The sequence below is a fragment of the Erythrolamprus reginae genome, chromosome 1, assembly GCF_031021105.1.
Source record: "Erythrolamprus reginae isolate rEryReg1 chromosome 1, rEryReg1.hap1, whole genome shotgun sequence".
In the NCBI taxonomy this organism is placed as follows: Eukaryota; Metazoa; Chordata; class Lepidosauria; order Squamata; family Dipsadidae; genus Erythrolamprus; species Erythrolamprus reginae.
In genome coordinates, this window is record NC_091950.1 from 387,839,477 (window position 1) to 387,856,024 (window position 16,548).

At 40.8% G+C, this 16,548-nt stretch overlaps 1 protein-coding gene across 1 annotated transcript in view; it reads left to right on the plus strand.

Moving 5' to 3' along the window:
• XKR6 (XK related 6) overlaps positions 1-15,955 on the plus strand; it is a 200,393-nt gene extending 184,438 nt beyond the window's left edge. Inside the window, 2 exon segments of the mRNA XM_070734841.1 lie at positions 2,702-2,898; positions 14,991-15,955. Coding sequence (XP_070590942.1) covers positions 2,702-2,898; positions 14,991-15,955 — 1,162 coding nt within the window.
• Positions 15,956-16,548: the final 593 nt, after the last annotated feature.

A 16,548-nucleotide genomic window follows, 5' to 3' on the forward strand; every position in this document is an offset into this window, starting at 1 on the left:
TTACTTACTTACTTACTTACTTATTTGACTTATATGCCACACCTCTCCGTGGACTCGGGGTGACTTACAACATTTGGATAAAAAGATACAATATATAAAACATTTCTAAGCCAATTAATAGAATAGTTCATTTAAAATTATCTTAAAAACTAAACATTTAAAATCAAACTGTCACATACTTACTATCACATCAAATACATTTATTGGGCAGAGGCTGAAACATCACAGACCCCTCAGAAGTGGAAATTCTTCTGATATTTCCTCATGCTCCCACTGCTACATTTACAGTGAAATCAAAAATTTTTAAAGGTAATGTGAAAGTAGAATCGAAAGTAGAATCCTGTTTTTGTCCAAGGCATGACTTTACAGCAGTGTTTCTCAAATAGTGGGGTGGGGCCCCTGGGGCGGGAGTGTGGAGTAATGCCGAGGGGGCATGACTTCGGGGAACATGCTTTTTTTGCCAGAGGGAGTAGCGGATTTTTGCACCAAACAACAGCACAGAGCAAGAGATACAAAGTGCAGATAACAAACCCTTTAGAGACACCATGTGAAAATGCTTAACAGGGAAGAAAAGAAAGGAGGAATAAGAGAGAGAGATTGAGACAAACGTAAGTCTCCCAAAAACTAAGACGAGGAAATATATGAACCGCATGTAGCGCTTGATTTCACTGTGACTACAGTGGGACACAAGGAAAGACCGGTATGTTTACTGTGTCTAAAAATGTTGGCAGCAGACAGCATGAAGTCAAATAAATTAAGGCATCACTTAAATACATTATACCCCAATCACACCAATAAGCCGCTTAACATAGACACATAGAAGATTGACGGCAGAAAAAGACCTCATGGTCCATCTAATCTGCCCTTATACTACCTGTATTTTATCTTGGGATGGATATATATTTATCACAGGCATGTTTAAATTCAGTCACTGTGGATTTACCCACCATCCCTGCTGGAAGTTTGTTCCAAGCATCTACTACTCTTTCAGTAAAATAATATTTTCTCATGTTGCTTCTGATCTTTCCCCCAAAAGCTTGAGTTTTTTCAGTGAAAACATGCTGAATATTGCAAACAATCACAGAGAGTTGGGGGGTGGGGTCGCAAAATGTTTACTTCTTCTTAGGGAGGGGCATAACAGAAAACAATTGAGAAACACTGCTTTACAGCCTAAATATCAAATTTTATACAATTAGAGCATATTGCCACCTAGTGTCAAACCTGAATCACTTCTTGCTCATTCTTTTAGAAAAATGTAACAAGTTTCCAGGCAATTCTGTTTCATTCAGAGTTGACCTTGTTTTGCTGCGATTGCTACAGCTATGATACAAGTTAGGATGTAATTTTTGAGCTTCACCAACACCATTTTACCATATATGAAAGACATTCTCCATCCTTTTCAGAGTTGAAAATAAGAAACATAGAAGAAACATAGAAACATAGAAGTCTGACGGCAGAAAAAGACCTCATGGTCCATCTAGTCTGCCCTTATACTATTTCCTGTATTTTATCTTACAATGGATATATGTTTATCCCAGGCATGTTTAAATTCGGTTACTGTGGATTTACCAACCACGTCTGCTGGAAGTTTGTTCCAAGGATCTACTACTCTTTCAGTAAAATAATATTTTCTCATGTTGCCTTTGATCTTTCCCCCAACTAACTTCAGATTGTGTCCCCTTGTTCTTGTGTTCACTTTCCTATTAAAAACACTTCCCTCCTGAACCCTATTTAACCCTTTAACATATTTAAATGTTTCGATCATGTCCCCCCTTTTCCTTCTGTCCTCCAGACTATACAGTTTGAGTTCATGAAGTCTTTCCTGATACGTTTTATACTTAAGACCTTCCACCATTCTTGTAGCCCGTCTTTGGACCCGTTCAATTTTGTCAATATCTTTTTGTAGGTGAGGTCTCCAGAACTGAACACAGTACTCCAAATGTGCTCTCACCAGTGCTCTATATAAGGGGATCACAATCTCCCTCTTCCTGCTTGTTATACCTCTAGCTATGCAGCCAAGCATCCTACTTGCTTTTCCTACCGCCCGACCACACTGCTCACCCATTTTGAGGCTGTCAGAAATCACTACCCCTAAATCCTTCTCTTCTGAAGTTTTTGCTAACACAGAACTGCCAATGCAATACTCAGATTGAGGATTCCTTTTCCCCAAGTGCATTATTTTACATTTGGAAACATCTTATATACTTTGTTTATACCCCAAAATGCTGCACTTAGATGACTTACTTCAAGTAAGACCATATAGATTGTTTCTATGACAGTTTGAAAGATTTTGATAAAATAAGCAACTGCTCCTCTTCAATTGACCTACATGAATTCTTCCTCATATTAAAAAGCACATGCATCTTTTTTTTTTCTAATTTTAGAGAAGGAACTCTATTTTGATCATTGGAGAACAAGAATGCACTGCTTTAAAATTGATTCCTTGTTGCAATACATAACCTGCATCTTCCCCAGACAAGAAACAATACTAAATGTTTTCATTTAAGAAAATGTAAGAAAATGTATTACATTGAGAAAAGAAGTAATATCTCTGACTGTGCAGTTTAGAAGAATGATTATCCTCATTGAAAAGCATGGGAGCTAAGAAGAAAGGCAATGAACTAACATGGAGGAAGGAATTATCTTTCACCTGATTCTCTCATCATTTCATATTTTGTCCATACTCTCTTCCTGTGTCCAGGTATATCCGAACCATGTATCTGGGGATCCAAAGCCAGAGGCAAAAGGAACACCAGCGGCGTTTTTACTGGGCTATGATGTACGAGTATGCAGATGTCAACATGCTGCGCCTCTTAGAGACCTTTCTCGAGAGCGCCCCACAATTGGTGCTACAACTCTGCATAATGATCCAGAAGAACCGTGCAGAAGCTTTACCGTGTAAGTGATCTGACGGGTGCTCCTCATTTTGGAAGACTTTCGGACATGCATTTGTAATTTCTCACCCAGGTGGAAAGTTCAGTGGTTGAGATGGTCCTTCCCATTAGTCAAGGGTAATTCCCCCAATTGAAGAGAATACTTTACTGTACTTTAGGGTACAATTGTGGGATCCTTGGTGCTCTCTTAGCTTGGTTGATTGCTTGCAGACATTTCATTATACAACTAGGAAACATCACCAGTTGTCTGACAGTTAGTTGGGTAATGAAATGTCTCCAAGCAAAACAAGCAAGCTCAGAAAGCACCAAGAACTCCACAGTTCCCCCACTCTGTACTTCCTTAAGATTAAAGAAGGTTAGCTCAGAATTTATAAAACCTAAAAGGCATTTCCTTTAAGAAGTTCTCTGAGAAGGCTTCCGTTCCTGCTTCTGCAGAATCTCAGTCTACTTTCCCCTGCCTACCTTGCAGTGGACATTCTTGTGGATTATGTGAAGATTATGTGAAGTATTAGTACTGCTTAGTGAAACCACACTTAGAATATTGCATCCAGAAAGGAAGGCAGGTGTCTGGTCATTTATTATTACATATTGATTTTTCAAGAAGGAAACCATTGCATGATTTAACAATAGTGTCATTTCAACCATGGAATTATTATTTTTTTCATGTAAATTATTGTATATACATTTGGAGGAAGAGTATAAAGTAAATAGAATCTGAAGGATTGCAACTGGATACAGTATAATGAGAAACAAACATTTGCAGTGAATGTTGGCCATTAAAAATGGCTGGTAAAACACTATCTCTCTTGTCCACAGTTTCCTTGGAATAGCTAGGTCATCAGTTCACTCCCCTGGCATGAGCCAGCTGTGAAATCTACCTACCTTCCTTATCAACACACGTGCTTTTTCACCCTCATCGGAAGGCTTTGCATGTGCGCAGAGAGTTAAAAAAGGAATGTGGCTGTGCCGTTCCTCAGGGTTTATCACTCCTCCATCCCCTCCTCAGCGTGGGCTTACCACACTTATGCCGCTTTGGAAGCACGAGGGGAGGAGAGACCCTGCCAACTCTCAAGGTCCTGCCGGACCGATCGGCTTGGTGCTGCTGTTGATTATGCCTGATGTCCAGAATCTTCTGATCCTTGAGTGTAGTAGTTCAAATGAAGTATTGAGAAAGTAATGCAAAGTTAGGCCTAAGCCTGTAGTCCAGTGAAGGAGAAAGCACGCATCCTAAGTCACGGACTGAATCGAAGAGGGGTTGGTCTTGGGGGGGGTCTTCCCTTTTAAGTAATTGATTCAGTTCTATCACGTCACAAGACCATCATAACCCAATCTATTGGAGGATAGCTCCGCCCACTGGAGAATGGCCACATCCGGGTAGGTGGGTGGGGCCTCGTGAAGCCGCTGCTACCAATTCTCTGAATTATTGGCAGCCGCTGCTACCAGTAGTCCCAAACTGGGCCAAATTGGCAGCATTTCCCCCTAGCAAGAGCCCTACAGTACTTGCTGAATAAAGAGATGAGGGGAAAAGAGGGAGGGAGGACAGGAGGCAGAAGAGGAAAAGAAAGAGAAGAAAAGTATTAAAAAGAGAATATAAAAAAATCTGAAAGCCTGTCCTTAGCTTCAGCCTCTGACTGATTAACTCTGAAGGAATGCGAACTCAGCAATTCACTGCTTCTAGCATAGCTCATCCCATTCCCATGATTTTGTTTATGAAATAAGTCTTGGCAGAGAACAGGATTTAACCCCATTCTGTTAATCCTGGACTTTCTTTTACAAACCAATGGAAATTTCTGATTTCCAAAATAACTGCTGATATGGCACAACTATTTTTTTCTCCTATATTTCAAAAGGACCTGGAGAATTCACAAACTCCAAAGTACTGTGAGCTAAGCTAGCTTCTAGTCACAGACCCCGAGGCCTTTGATTTAGTCAGAAAAGAAATTGTGACAAGTTCGTATTTTTCATGTTTTTGCAATGGATATCAAATTAACTTTTTAAAAGTTTTCTGAGTTTAGATCACTATTTCTCAAACTTGGCAAGTTAAGTTTAAGATGTATGGACCTCAACTCTCAGAATTCACGAAGCAGTCCTGGCTATTTTGGGAGCTGAAGTTGATACATCTTAAAGTTGCCAAGTCTGAGAAGCACTGGTGTAGATCAGGGGTCCCCAAACTTGGCAACTTTAAGACTCGTGGACCTCAACTCCCAGAATTCTCCAGCCAGCATAGCTGACTGGATAATTCTGGGAGTTGAAGTGCACAAGTCTTAAAGTTGCCAAGTTTGAAGACCTCTGGTCAAGATAATGCCAGCAAGCATAGAATTAAACTATGTTTGTTTTCTTTCTCTCCTTACCTCTCTGCTCTCTCTTTCTTTCTCTCTCTCTCTCTCTCTCTCTCACACACACACACACACACACACACACACAGAGTTATATAATAGGAGAGAGAGGGTGAACCTTTTTTCCCGCAGGTGCCAAAAGCACGTGTGCACACACTATTGTGCCTATGTGACTGCCCACACATTCAACGCCTGGAGAGGGCGAAAATTGCCTCCCCTCCAGAGGCCCTCTGGAGGCCAGAAACAGCATGTATCCCAACTTCTGCTAAGCCCGTTTTTTACTTTCCCCAGGCTCCAGAGGCTTCCCTGGAATCTGGGGAAGCCAAAAATGCCCTCCCAGAGCCTCTGTGCAAGCCGAAAATCAGCTGGCCAGTACACAAATGCGTGCTGGAGCTAAGCTAGGGCAACGGCTCATGGGCCAGCAGATATGGCTTTGTGTGCCACCTGTGGTACCCGTGCCATAGGTTTGCCATCACTGTAATAGGAGAACATGTTTATCTAGTATTTCAATTTCTTGTTATTGTTCTAAACTGGAGAAGCAACGCTATTAACTCACACAGTACCATCTCACATAAGCTTTAAAGCATTCTAGTGTCCTTAGCCCTAAGACATCTAAAATCCCTTGGGGTCTTTATTTCTGCTTTATCTACCCTTTAACTTAATCTTCCCTAATAACTCCTACAATACCCAGAAACGCTCAGTGGATCAGGGCATTTGCAGAGAGGAGATGAAAGTGTTCAGACAGCATATAAAAAGAGAGTGTGGCTTCATTCACATCATCACAGTTGCCATTTTGATTGTTTTGGACACCCACCCACCATAAAAGATGTCCCTCCAATGAATGATAGAGAGGCAAGATACTGTTGTTACTGGTATGTGATAACAGTTTCTGAGTCGTCTAACCCATATGGTGTTCTGCGCTTAAGGAGGTTGAAATGTGTCATCTCTTCAAGAGATTAAACTAAACTAGAGTCATACTATGAATGCTAATGCTACTTTATTATAGGGTTACAGCAGGGTGTCAAACTCAATTTCATAGAGGCCCACCTCAGAGCTATGGTTGACATCGGGGGGCCAACTGGGTGGACGTGACTGACTGAGTGGGTGTGATCAACTGGGTGGGTACAGCCAGCTTGACACAGCTCACTGGGAGTGGCCAACTGGGTGGGTGTGGCCAGCTTAATGCCGCTCACTGGGTGTGGCTGACTCAGGACGGAACAAGACATACCAGCTAACAAAATCTTCTATTAGAATCTTCCATTAGAGAGGGCTGTAAAAACATTATGAAGCAGTATATACGTCTAAATACTATTACTATTCCTTTATTTTCACAAGAACTAGTGAAGGTTGTACCTGAGACACTTTCTCAAGGTACATTTCTGCTTTCAGTTCAGATTTATTTTATTCCACCACTACCTTGTTCCTCCTGTTCTTCAACGTTATTACTACTGCCCATTATAGAATGCAAGGAAGTACTCTCTGTAAATAGTACTTTTGAGTCTCCAGATGGCAGCTGGGATGAAACCAGTTAAACAATTCAAAGAGCAACTGATGGGAAAGGTTCAAAATACTAGTCCATTAGCTACATGTGGCTTACCACCTATGGTTCTTGGTGTAGATGAGCCCAAATATATAAACCTTATTATGTATTGGAAGCAGTGGAAGTCAAGGTTTTAAGGAACTTTGCAAGTATGTAAGACTAACAGCTTATCTTCAAAATTCCATATGAGAAGCATTTGACGTAAATGCAAACTTTACTTATTGAGTTGGAACAGCATGGCATGCATATTCCTGAATCTCAGAAGGTACCGTTGGTGTTAACTAGTCTTGATGAAAGGTGTTTGTGAGTGCAAACCAGAACAGGACTTATGAATGGAAATGCCATTTTGGAAAAATCCATGAGGAGAAATTCCTGAGGTGGGGGCCCAAGGTGCAGATAGAGAACAGCAACAGAGAGGATGTCTGCAGAGATGATGTCTGCAGACACCAGAGTAACAGAAGAGTCCAGCAAAGATTTCAAAACTTAAAACTGATATATATTGCCCTCTCCTTTCTTCCACCAGATGCGTCCTCTCTCCTTTAACAAGGAGGGATGGGAAAGTTCTGGATCAGAAGTGCATAATAGTCTAATGCTGGTGCAGTTCAAAGATAGGGGCTACTCAAACTATTGTTAAACAATTCTAAATTGTTTTTCAAAATGGATCCAGCTGAAGGAGATGCCTTAGCCTTGGCAAGAGGCCAGAAGGCTAAAATCATTGGAAAAGGCAGTATGGTGATTCCATACTTCTGAAGGAAAAGTTTAGTAACATATTGTGTGTGCCTGAAATGGAACATAGTTTATTGAGTGTCTCTAGTCTACACCATCAAGGATTTGAGACCACATTTGAAAATGGGAAATGTCTCATAAAGAGAAATAGAAATTTATGTGCACAGGGCATAAAGCAGGATAATATTTATGCATTGCAGGAATAATGTTCAATGTTCCAAAACATTTGGAAATGTGGTACAATATGACTCATAAATTCATCTCTTATGTAGAAACCTTGGCCATGCCAGCTTGAGAGTTTTGCAAAAGATGCAACAGTTTTGAGACATAAAAGGGTATAAGGCATATTTGGACTGTGCAGTCTGTAAATGATCAAAGTCTAAGGTATTTCCAATAAGCAAAGACAATGAAGACAACAAAAACTCTAGAACTGGTACATGCAGATTTGATTGGGCCAATGCAGGCCAGTTTGGGTGGAACAAAGTATGCACTGGTCATTGTAGACAACTACAACAGATTTGGTTTAACCAAATTAACCAAAGAGTAAAATAGAGGCGCTATAGCGGAGATATAAACAGCAGGTATGTCCGCTGCAAACTGACAGAGGTTCAGAATTCATGTCAGCAAGTTTTCAACAGTCATTGGGACTGTTAGGAATAAAACACATATGCACAAATCTGTACACAGCAACTGAGACATGAAATGCTGTGTTACAAACAACGGAGGACTCTCAGTTGAAGGATTCTGGTCTGAGCAGGTCATACTGGGGTGAAGCCATGTTGACTGTTAATTATTTAACCAATAGGCTAATTATTTAATCAAACAGAGTTCCTCTATTAATAACACTCCATATGCTGTGTTATATGGGAGAAAGCCATCTCTGGCACGTTTAAGGGGTTTTGGAAGCAATGCATGGGTGCATATTCCAAAAGCAATCAAGAAAAAAGGTCAACCAAAGGCTGGAAAGCTATGAGCCTGGCTCAAAGAGCTTTAGCGATGGGAGCAAAAGAATAGTCATTTCCAGGTCTGCTTGTTTTTCAGAGCAGAATTGGAACAGAACTGATACCAGTTTTTGGAGTGATCCACTTAGTGACACTGACCCACTTAGTGACGGTAACTCACTTAGTGCCAGTATCAGCGTTCAGGGAGGAGAAACTGAAAGAGAGCAAGAAAAGGAGTCAGGTGAAGATGATGACTTGGATATGAAGCAAGAGAGAGTTGAAACACAAGAGCAGTCAATGCCGTCCAGATCAGAGCAATGGAACAAGGGGATTCTGCCTGAAAGATATTCTGCTAGTAAAGATAAGGTGTGTAATGTTATGGTTTGAGCCAAGAAACTATCAGGAAGTATTGGCACTATCCAAAATTGAGCAAGTAAAGTGGAAAGAAGCCATGGGCAAAGCAATGAAATCCATTGGTCAACATAACATGTTCACATCTATGATTTTGCCACACGGTTGCAAAGCTGTAGGATGTAAATGTGTGTACAAAAAGAAAGTACTGCCCAACAATGAGATACAGTATAAAGCAAGATTAGTGCCACAAGGTTTTTCACAAAAGAAAAACATGCACTATGATGAGGTATTTGCACCAACTATAAAGAATAAAAGCATAAGGTTGGCAATAGTGTTGGCAGTGCGACGTGGCCATACAATTTGGCATTTTGATATAACCATAGCATTCCTCAATGCATAATTAGAGGAAGAAAGTTACATGATTCAAGCACCAGGGTATAAAAGCAAAAAGTCTAACACTGTATATAAATAGAACAAGGCCATTTATGGGCTGAAGCAGTCAGCTAGGAATTGGAATATCTGTTTAGATACTGCACTGAAGGATCTTGGGTTCAGGAATTGCAAGGGTAATCTTTGCACTAGAAAGATACAAGGTGGGGATTGTTAATTATTAGCATTTGTAAATTATTTCTGCTTCATTGCAAAAGATCTGTCACAGAAAAAGGAATTTGTTAATCAATTAGCAAAAATTCTGAATTACAAGATTTTTAAGAAATAAAAAACTATCTCAGTGTAGCGATATAAAAATCTGACAAAGATGGTTATGTTCTCAAAGAAGGAAAATTAAACAGCTGTTGGAGAGATACAACATGAAGGATTATAATACTGCACCAATACCTACGAGCCCAGATTTTCACAACAATTTGGGTGAGGACAAAAGTGAAGCCTGTGATCAAGAGATATATCAGTCTGCAATAGGGAACTTGTTATATCTGTCACAGTGGTCCTGACCAGACATATCTTGTGTAGTAAGCATCTTAAGTCACTTTACTGCTGCATCAACACAATTTCTGGGTGGGTATAAAAAGGATTATCAGGTGTTTGAAGGGAACTGTGAACTTGGGTCTTCAAATACAGGTCTCTAAAGAATTGAACTTAAAATGTTACGTTGACAGTGATTATGCCAATAATATAAAAATCAGAAAGTCCAATTCTGGTATTGTGGTATTGTTTTGAGGGATTTTAATTGAATGTCCAGAAAACAAACAACTGTTGCCATTCCTATGGCAGAGGCAGAATTTAGTGTTCTGTCTGAGCTTTGCTCAGAGATAACTTGGTATGTATAGCTGTTAAAGGATTTAAATGTAAAAGTAACTGAAGCTCTAACAGCATTTGAGGATAATGCTACTTGCATTAAATTGCAACAGGTGACAGGGTAAAGAATAGAAGCAAGCATGTGGATTTTAAATACTGAAATGTAAGAGAAGCCATCAAATGTAAATTAATTAGCTTGCTTGACTGTTCTTCAGAGGACAATATGGTAGATATAATGACCAAGCCATTGGGTGGAGTTTACCATGGGAAGAATATTAAGTTATTTGGTTTGATATCTATTCCAGGTATGAAAGGAGGAATGTCAGTATATGAGGGTTCATGAATTGGAATAGACATGGTAACAGGTCAGCCATTGGGGACTGTTTATGGACTGTTTATGGAGCCTGGGCATGGCTTAGGTTCATTGATCTGTATTTACATATATCAGTGCTTCTGTGATTCTATACCTTCTGTGATTATATTTATTGTGTACTTCTGGATTCTGAGTTCTGGTTCTGGCTTCTGCTGAATTTATTGTATATAAAGATGATTCTTATATAAATCAATCCTGCTGAATTATTTACTTATGTGCTGTTTGGATTGCTACAAACTCTAACAAAAACTGGTGTCCCAAATGTGCTTTTTCAGGAGGCAACTGGACTTTCTTGTTTTGTCTATGAAGATGTTTCGCTTCTCATCCAAGAAGCTTCTTCAGCTCTGACACGATAATGGAAGGATGTACAGTGGTACCTCTACCTACAAACGCATCTCCTTACAAACTTTTCTAGATAAGAACTCGGTGTTCAAGATCTTTTTGCCCCTTCTCAAGAACCTTTTTCCACTTACAAACCCGAGCCCTGGAAAAGGCAGGGAAAAGCCTCCGTGGGGCCTCTCTAGGAATCTCTTGGGAAGAAACAGTCTCCACTCGCCCTGTGGTTTCCCCAATCGCACACATTATTTGCTTTTACATTGATTCCTATGGGAAAAATTGCTTCTTCTTACAAACTTTTCTACTTAAGAACCTGGTCACGGAACGAATTAAGTTCGTAAGTAGAGGTACCACTGTATATTCCTTGCAGACAGCTGGTCATTTGCATCCTTTTAGAGCAGGAGGGGTTAAACTCTATTTCATTGAGGGCCACAGGGTTGTGATTGATCTTGGGGGGGGGCTAGATGGTGGTGGGGCGTGATCACAGTGGGTGTGGCCACTCAACATTACTCATTGAAGCTCCATTTCTGAGTGTGATGGCCTCCTGCAGCCCTCTGCCAGCGAAAACTGTGTGTGCAGCCTCCCTGGGTCTCCATTTTCACTGGCAGAAGCACTGAGAGTACCCTGTGGGCCAGATCCAGCCCCTAGGCCTTGAGTTTGACACCCCTGTTTTAAAGGTTCGCTGAAGCACTCGGAGATTTATCTGTCTCCTCAGGGTCACCTAAATGGTGCTCCTGGTTCTTGTAGTCTGCAATTTTTTCCCACTGAAAATCCATTCCTCCTCCCATACCATTCAAAGGTGTTCCTCCCACATTGCATGGCTAAAAGACTGTAGAGATTCTCAGTCATCCAGGTCATGGTTGTCCCAAAGGTGCTTTTTTGGGACACAACACAAAACTGGTGGCTTCTCTGTGCCACTATTTTAGTTGGTTTTTTGAAAATTTGCCATCGCAATATAGTAGTCCTAGTTAGGGGGGAAATAGTTATTGTTGGGCTTTAGGATTTAGTGTCCATGGTCCAAACAACAGTGTGTCAGCATATAAGATGCACCAGAGTATAAGATGAACCTTAGTTTTGGGGAAGGAAAATAGGGAAAGAATCTGCTTACCAGTTATTCATCTGGCTAGCGTCCTTAGTCAGCACACTATTTTATCCCCTGGTTAGGGCTTTAAAAAAAACTTTATTTGGAGAGAGTAATAGTGAAAAAGCTTGCAAGCCAGTAAGAGCTGGGAACTTCATTAGCACCTGGTTAAGACTAGAAAGAAACTTATTCGAAGCAAGTTAGAGCAATGAAAAAAAAACATGAAAAGTCTTAGGGCTTGGAAAACATTATTTGCAGAGAGTAACAATGAAAGAGCTTGCAAGCCGGTAAGAGCTGGGAACATTGTTAGCACCTGGTTAGGGCTGGAAAGAAACATTCAGGGCAACTAGAGAATGAAAAAAAAAACCCTACAAAGCCAGGGTTTTGAAAACATTCTTCACAGAGAGTAGCAATGAAAGAGCTTGCAAGCCAGTAAGAGCTGAGAACATCGTTAGCACCTGGTTAGGGCTGGAAAGAAAGCTATTTGGAGCAAGTTAGAGCAATGAAAAAAAAACTTCAAAGACTTAGGGATTGGAAAACATTCTTCGCAGAGAAAAACAATGAAAGAGCCTGCAATGTAAGAGGTGGGAAGATCATTAGCAGCTAGTTAGGGCTGGAAAAAAAGCTATATTCAGAGTATAAGACACACCCAAATTATCAGCCTCTTTTAAGGAGGAAAAGGGTGTGTCTTATACTCCGAAAAATAGGGTACTTGATGTTTGGCCAGCAACTTTAGCTGATATCTTCAGGACCAAAGTTGTCTGCTATATGAATCACAGGCAGATGAGCAGGGATTGACTCCTGTCTTTATATCCAGATGTCCTCTATTCCCAACCAAACATTATAATCCACATGCAGGATGATATCTGTAAAAAGGCAGACTAGACTCAAGACAGAGAAGAGAAGTAGAGCAGGGGTGGGTTCTAACTCACCTCCACTGCTGGTTTACTTCCTCTTGCACTGTACAGAAGCAAAAAGTAGCTTCTGGGCATGCGCAGAAGCCAAAACCAAAATGGTGGTGCCCATGAACCAGCACCAACAGAACCGGCTCCATGACATCATCACCAGTTTACTAACAGTTCTCAAGAATCAGTTAAAACCAGTAGGAACTCACCTCTGAAGTGGAGAGGTCAGGATCACTTCTCTTTAGAGACCAACTACAAGCTTGTTGTGAAAAGTTCATAACACATCAGCAGAGCAGCAAAACTGGATAGATTAATGACCTAAACTCTGAAATTTACCCACCTTGTTGTGGAAATATCTCAATAACAATAGCACTTTGTATACGTATATGTTCATGATTCTATAATTCCCTTTTAAAATAAGCTGTTGTAACTTGTGGCTATTGAACAAAATTATACTAGTGCCACTTCAAAGATTCTTTATCATGCATGATAAAGAATATAAACGAAGCTGAGACATATATCTGAGAGTACATGTAAGGGCAGAATAGAAGAAGATTCTGGGCCTATTTTGTGCAGAGCTGAATTCAAAAAATGTCCCTCAATGGCAGGATTTCAAATAAGAGTGGAAAAAAGTTCACAATTCACTTTGTTTCCTGGACAACTTTAATTCAGGAAGTTAGAAATCATAGTCACTTATGCCATTATCTAACAAAATGAAATTCAATGTATAGAAAAGCAAAGTTTTACATTTAGGCAAGAAAATTAAATGTATAGGTATAGATTAGATGAAATCTGGCTCAAAAGCAATAATTGTGAGAGGGATTATGGGGTCTTAGTGGCCAATCACTGAAATATGAGCCAGCAGTATGCAGCAGTAGCTAAAATGCCAACACAATCTTGGATGCATTAACAGAGTGATAGAATGAAGATTATGTGAAGTATTAGTACTGCTTAGTAAGACCACACTTAGAATATTGCATCCAGTTTTGGTCACTATTGCATGTTATAAAAAAAAAAAAGAAGCTCTGGAAACAGTGCAGAAAAAAGCAAGAAAGGTAATTAGGGAGTAGAGGCTAAAACATATGAAGAATGGTTGCAGGAATTAAGATAGTCTGGTCTAGTGAAAAGAAGGATTAGGGGTAACATGATAGCAGTGTTCAAATATTTGAGGGGCTGCCACAAAGAAGAGGAAATCAACCTATTTTTCAAAGCATCAGATGGAAAGAAAAGAAACAATGGATGGAAACTAATCAAGGAAAGAAGCAACTTACAATTAAGGAGAAATTTCCTAACAGTGAGAACAATTAACGATTAAGCAGTGGAATGGCTTGCTGTGGGTATTCGATCACTGGAGGCTTTTAAGAAGGGACTGGACAACCACTTGTCTGGAATGGTATAGGGCAGTGATGGTGAACCTATGACATGGGTGCCACAGGTGGCACGTGGAGTCATATCTGCTGGCACACAAGCTGTTGCCCTAGCTCAGCTCTAACATGTATGTGTGTGCCAGCCAGCTGATTTGTGGCTTGCACAGAGGCTCTGGGGGGGTGGGGAAAGGCGTTTTTACCCTCCTCCCACTCCAGGGAAGCCTTTGGAGCCTGCAGAGGGCGAAACATGAAGTTGGGAAACAGACCATTTTTGGTCCTCTGGGGGGGCAGGGAAAGCTGTTTTCACCCTCCCCAGGCATTGAATTATGGGTGTGAGCACTTACTTATACATGATAGCATGCACATATGCTCCTTTGGCCCCTGAGGAAAAGAAGGATCGCCATCACTGGTATAGGGTCTGAGTAGGGGGCTGGACTATAAAACCTCCAAGGTTCCATCCAATTCTTATTCTTTTATTCATTACTTGTTTACTTGTTGTGATGTCACAGAGGATATTTGCATTATTTGGTTAAGAATCACAAGCTTTTATTGATAGGCAATGACAGCCATCACCATAAACCATAACTGCATATAAAATTACAGTTGCTGCTTCTGTAAGTGATAAAATTATGCAAATGGTAGTCAGCATTTATTACAGGTGGGATCATGTTTATGCTTATTTCTCTCTCTCTCTCTTTCTCTCTGTCTCTCTTTCTCTCTGTCTCTCTTTCTCTCTCTTCCTCCTCTAGATCTTTTTCGCTAACCTGACTCGCATTATAATCATGTTTCACACCTGCCCCTCAAGAGGATGATGTAAGCAACTGCGTCCTTTCTCCTGTGTCTCCAGTTTAACTCTGTGGATTTGTGTGTGTTCTCCCGGCAGGTGTATCCTCTGTGGCCTCCCTGATGTCCCTGGCTTGGGTGCTAGCCTCCTATCACAAGCTTCTCCGGGACTCTAGGGATGATAAGAAGAGCATGAGTTATAGAGGAGCCCTTATCCATCTCTTCTGGCGTCTCTTCACCATCTCATCCAGAGTTATCTCTTTTGCCCTCTTTGCTTCCATCTTCCAGCTCTATTTTGGGATCTTTGTCGTGGTCCACTGGTGCGCCATGGCCTTCTGGATCATCCATGGTGGGACAGATTTCTGCATGTCTAAATGGGAAGAGATTCTCTTCAACATGGTGGTAGGGATTGTGTACATTTTTTGCTGGTTTAATGTCAAGGAAGGGCGGACCCGATACCGAATGTTTGCCTATTACACCATAGTCTTGACAGAGAATGCTGCCTTGACGCTCCTTTGGTATTGTTACCGAGATCCCAACACTACTGACTCATATGCTGTGCCAGCGCTTTGTTGTGTCTTTCTTAGCTTTGCTGCTGGGATAGCGCTGATGCTCTTATATTACGGCGTCCTGCATCCCATGGGGCCGAGAGCTAAGATTTTTGCCAGCTCCTGTTGCGCCGAGCTGCTCTGGGGCATTCCTTTGCCCCCTGACATTGAACCCATGGCTCCTCAAACCCCTGGGTATAGGGTGGCCCAGGCTACGCCACCCAGAGCGGCCACGGAGCAACAGGAGGAACTCACAGCTGACACATGCTTACCAGTTTTCCAAGTGAGAGCTATGGTGCCATCAACTCCGTCTGGGAGACCATTCCACCCAGAAGGCCCTCTCATTAAGATAGACATCCCAAGAAAGAGATACCCAGCTTGGGATGCTCATTTTGTAGACCGGAGGTTGAGAAGGACTATAAACATTCTCCAGTACGTCACTCCCACCGCTGTAGGCATTAGGTATAGAGATGGACCTCTCTTGTATGAATTGCTACAGTATGAATCTTCACTTTAAAAGCTCCTTTAAATGCAAATGCCCCTACACACACACACGCATACACACACACAGACAGACATGCACACTATTGCAAATAAACACCCACCTATTAAAAGAGGGATTTCATGGGGGAGGGAGAGAGCGGTGGGTTAACTGTTTATGGTCAAGACAGTTCTGAAATAACCTTCCAATAAGTTTTCTTTCTGGTTGCTGTATGTATTTAAAGAAAAGAGAGATCCTCTATGTTTTATAAGTAAAAATGAAATGAAAGGGTTTTTTTTTTTTTCTACACACAGGAGAAAGCAAGAACAATAACACAAACCAACCAGTATTGCAAACTTCCACGATTCAGAGGTTGGAGAAACATTAATTACTTCACCTCTGAGTTTTATATCTTACACCAAGTGTAGGACATTATTATAGGGATTGGTGCTGATTGAAAATAATACTAATAATAAAAAATAAAACAAACAAACAAAAAACCTACAACTGCCTTATGCCCTTAGGTGCTGAGTTTCATTACGTACTGTCACCTTCCTCATGCAAAATGTTTTAATTATTTTAATGACATATAAATAGATAGGTAGATAAATAGATATAGTGACACACAC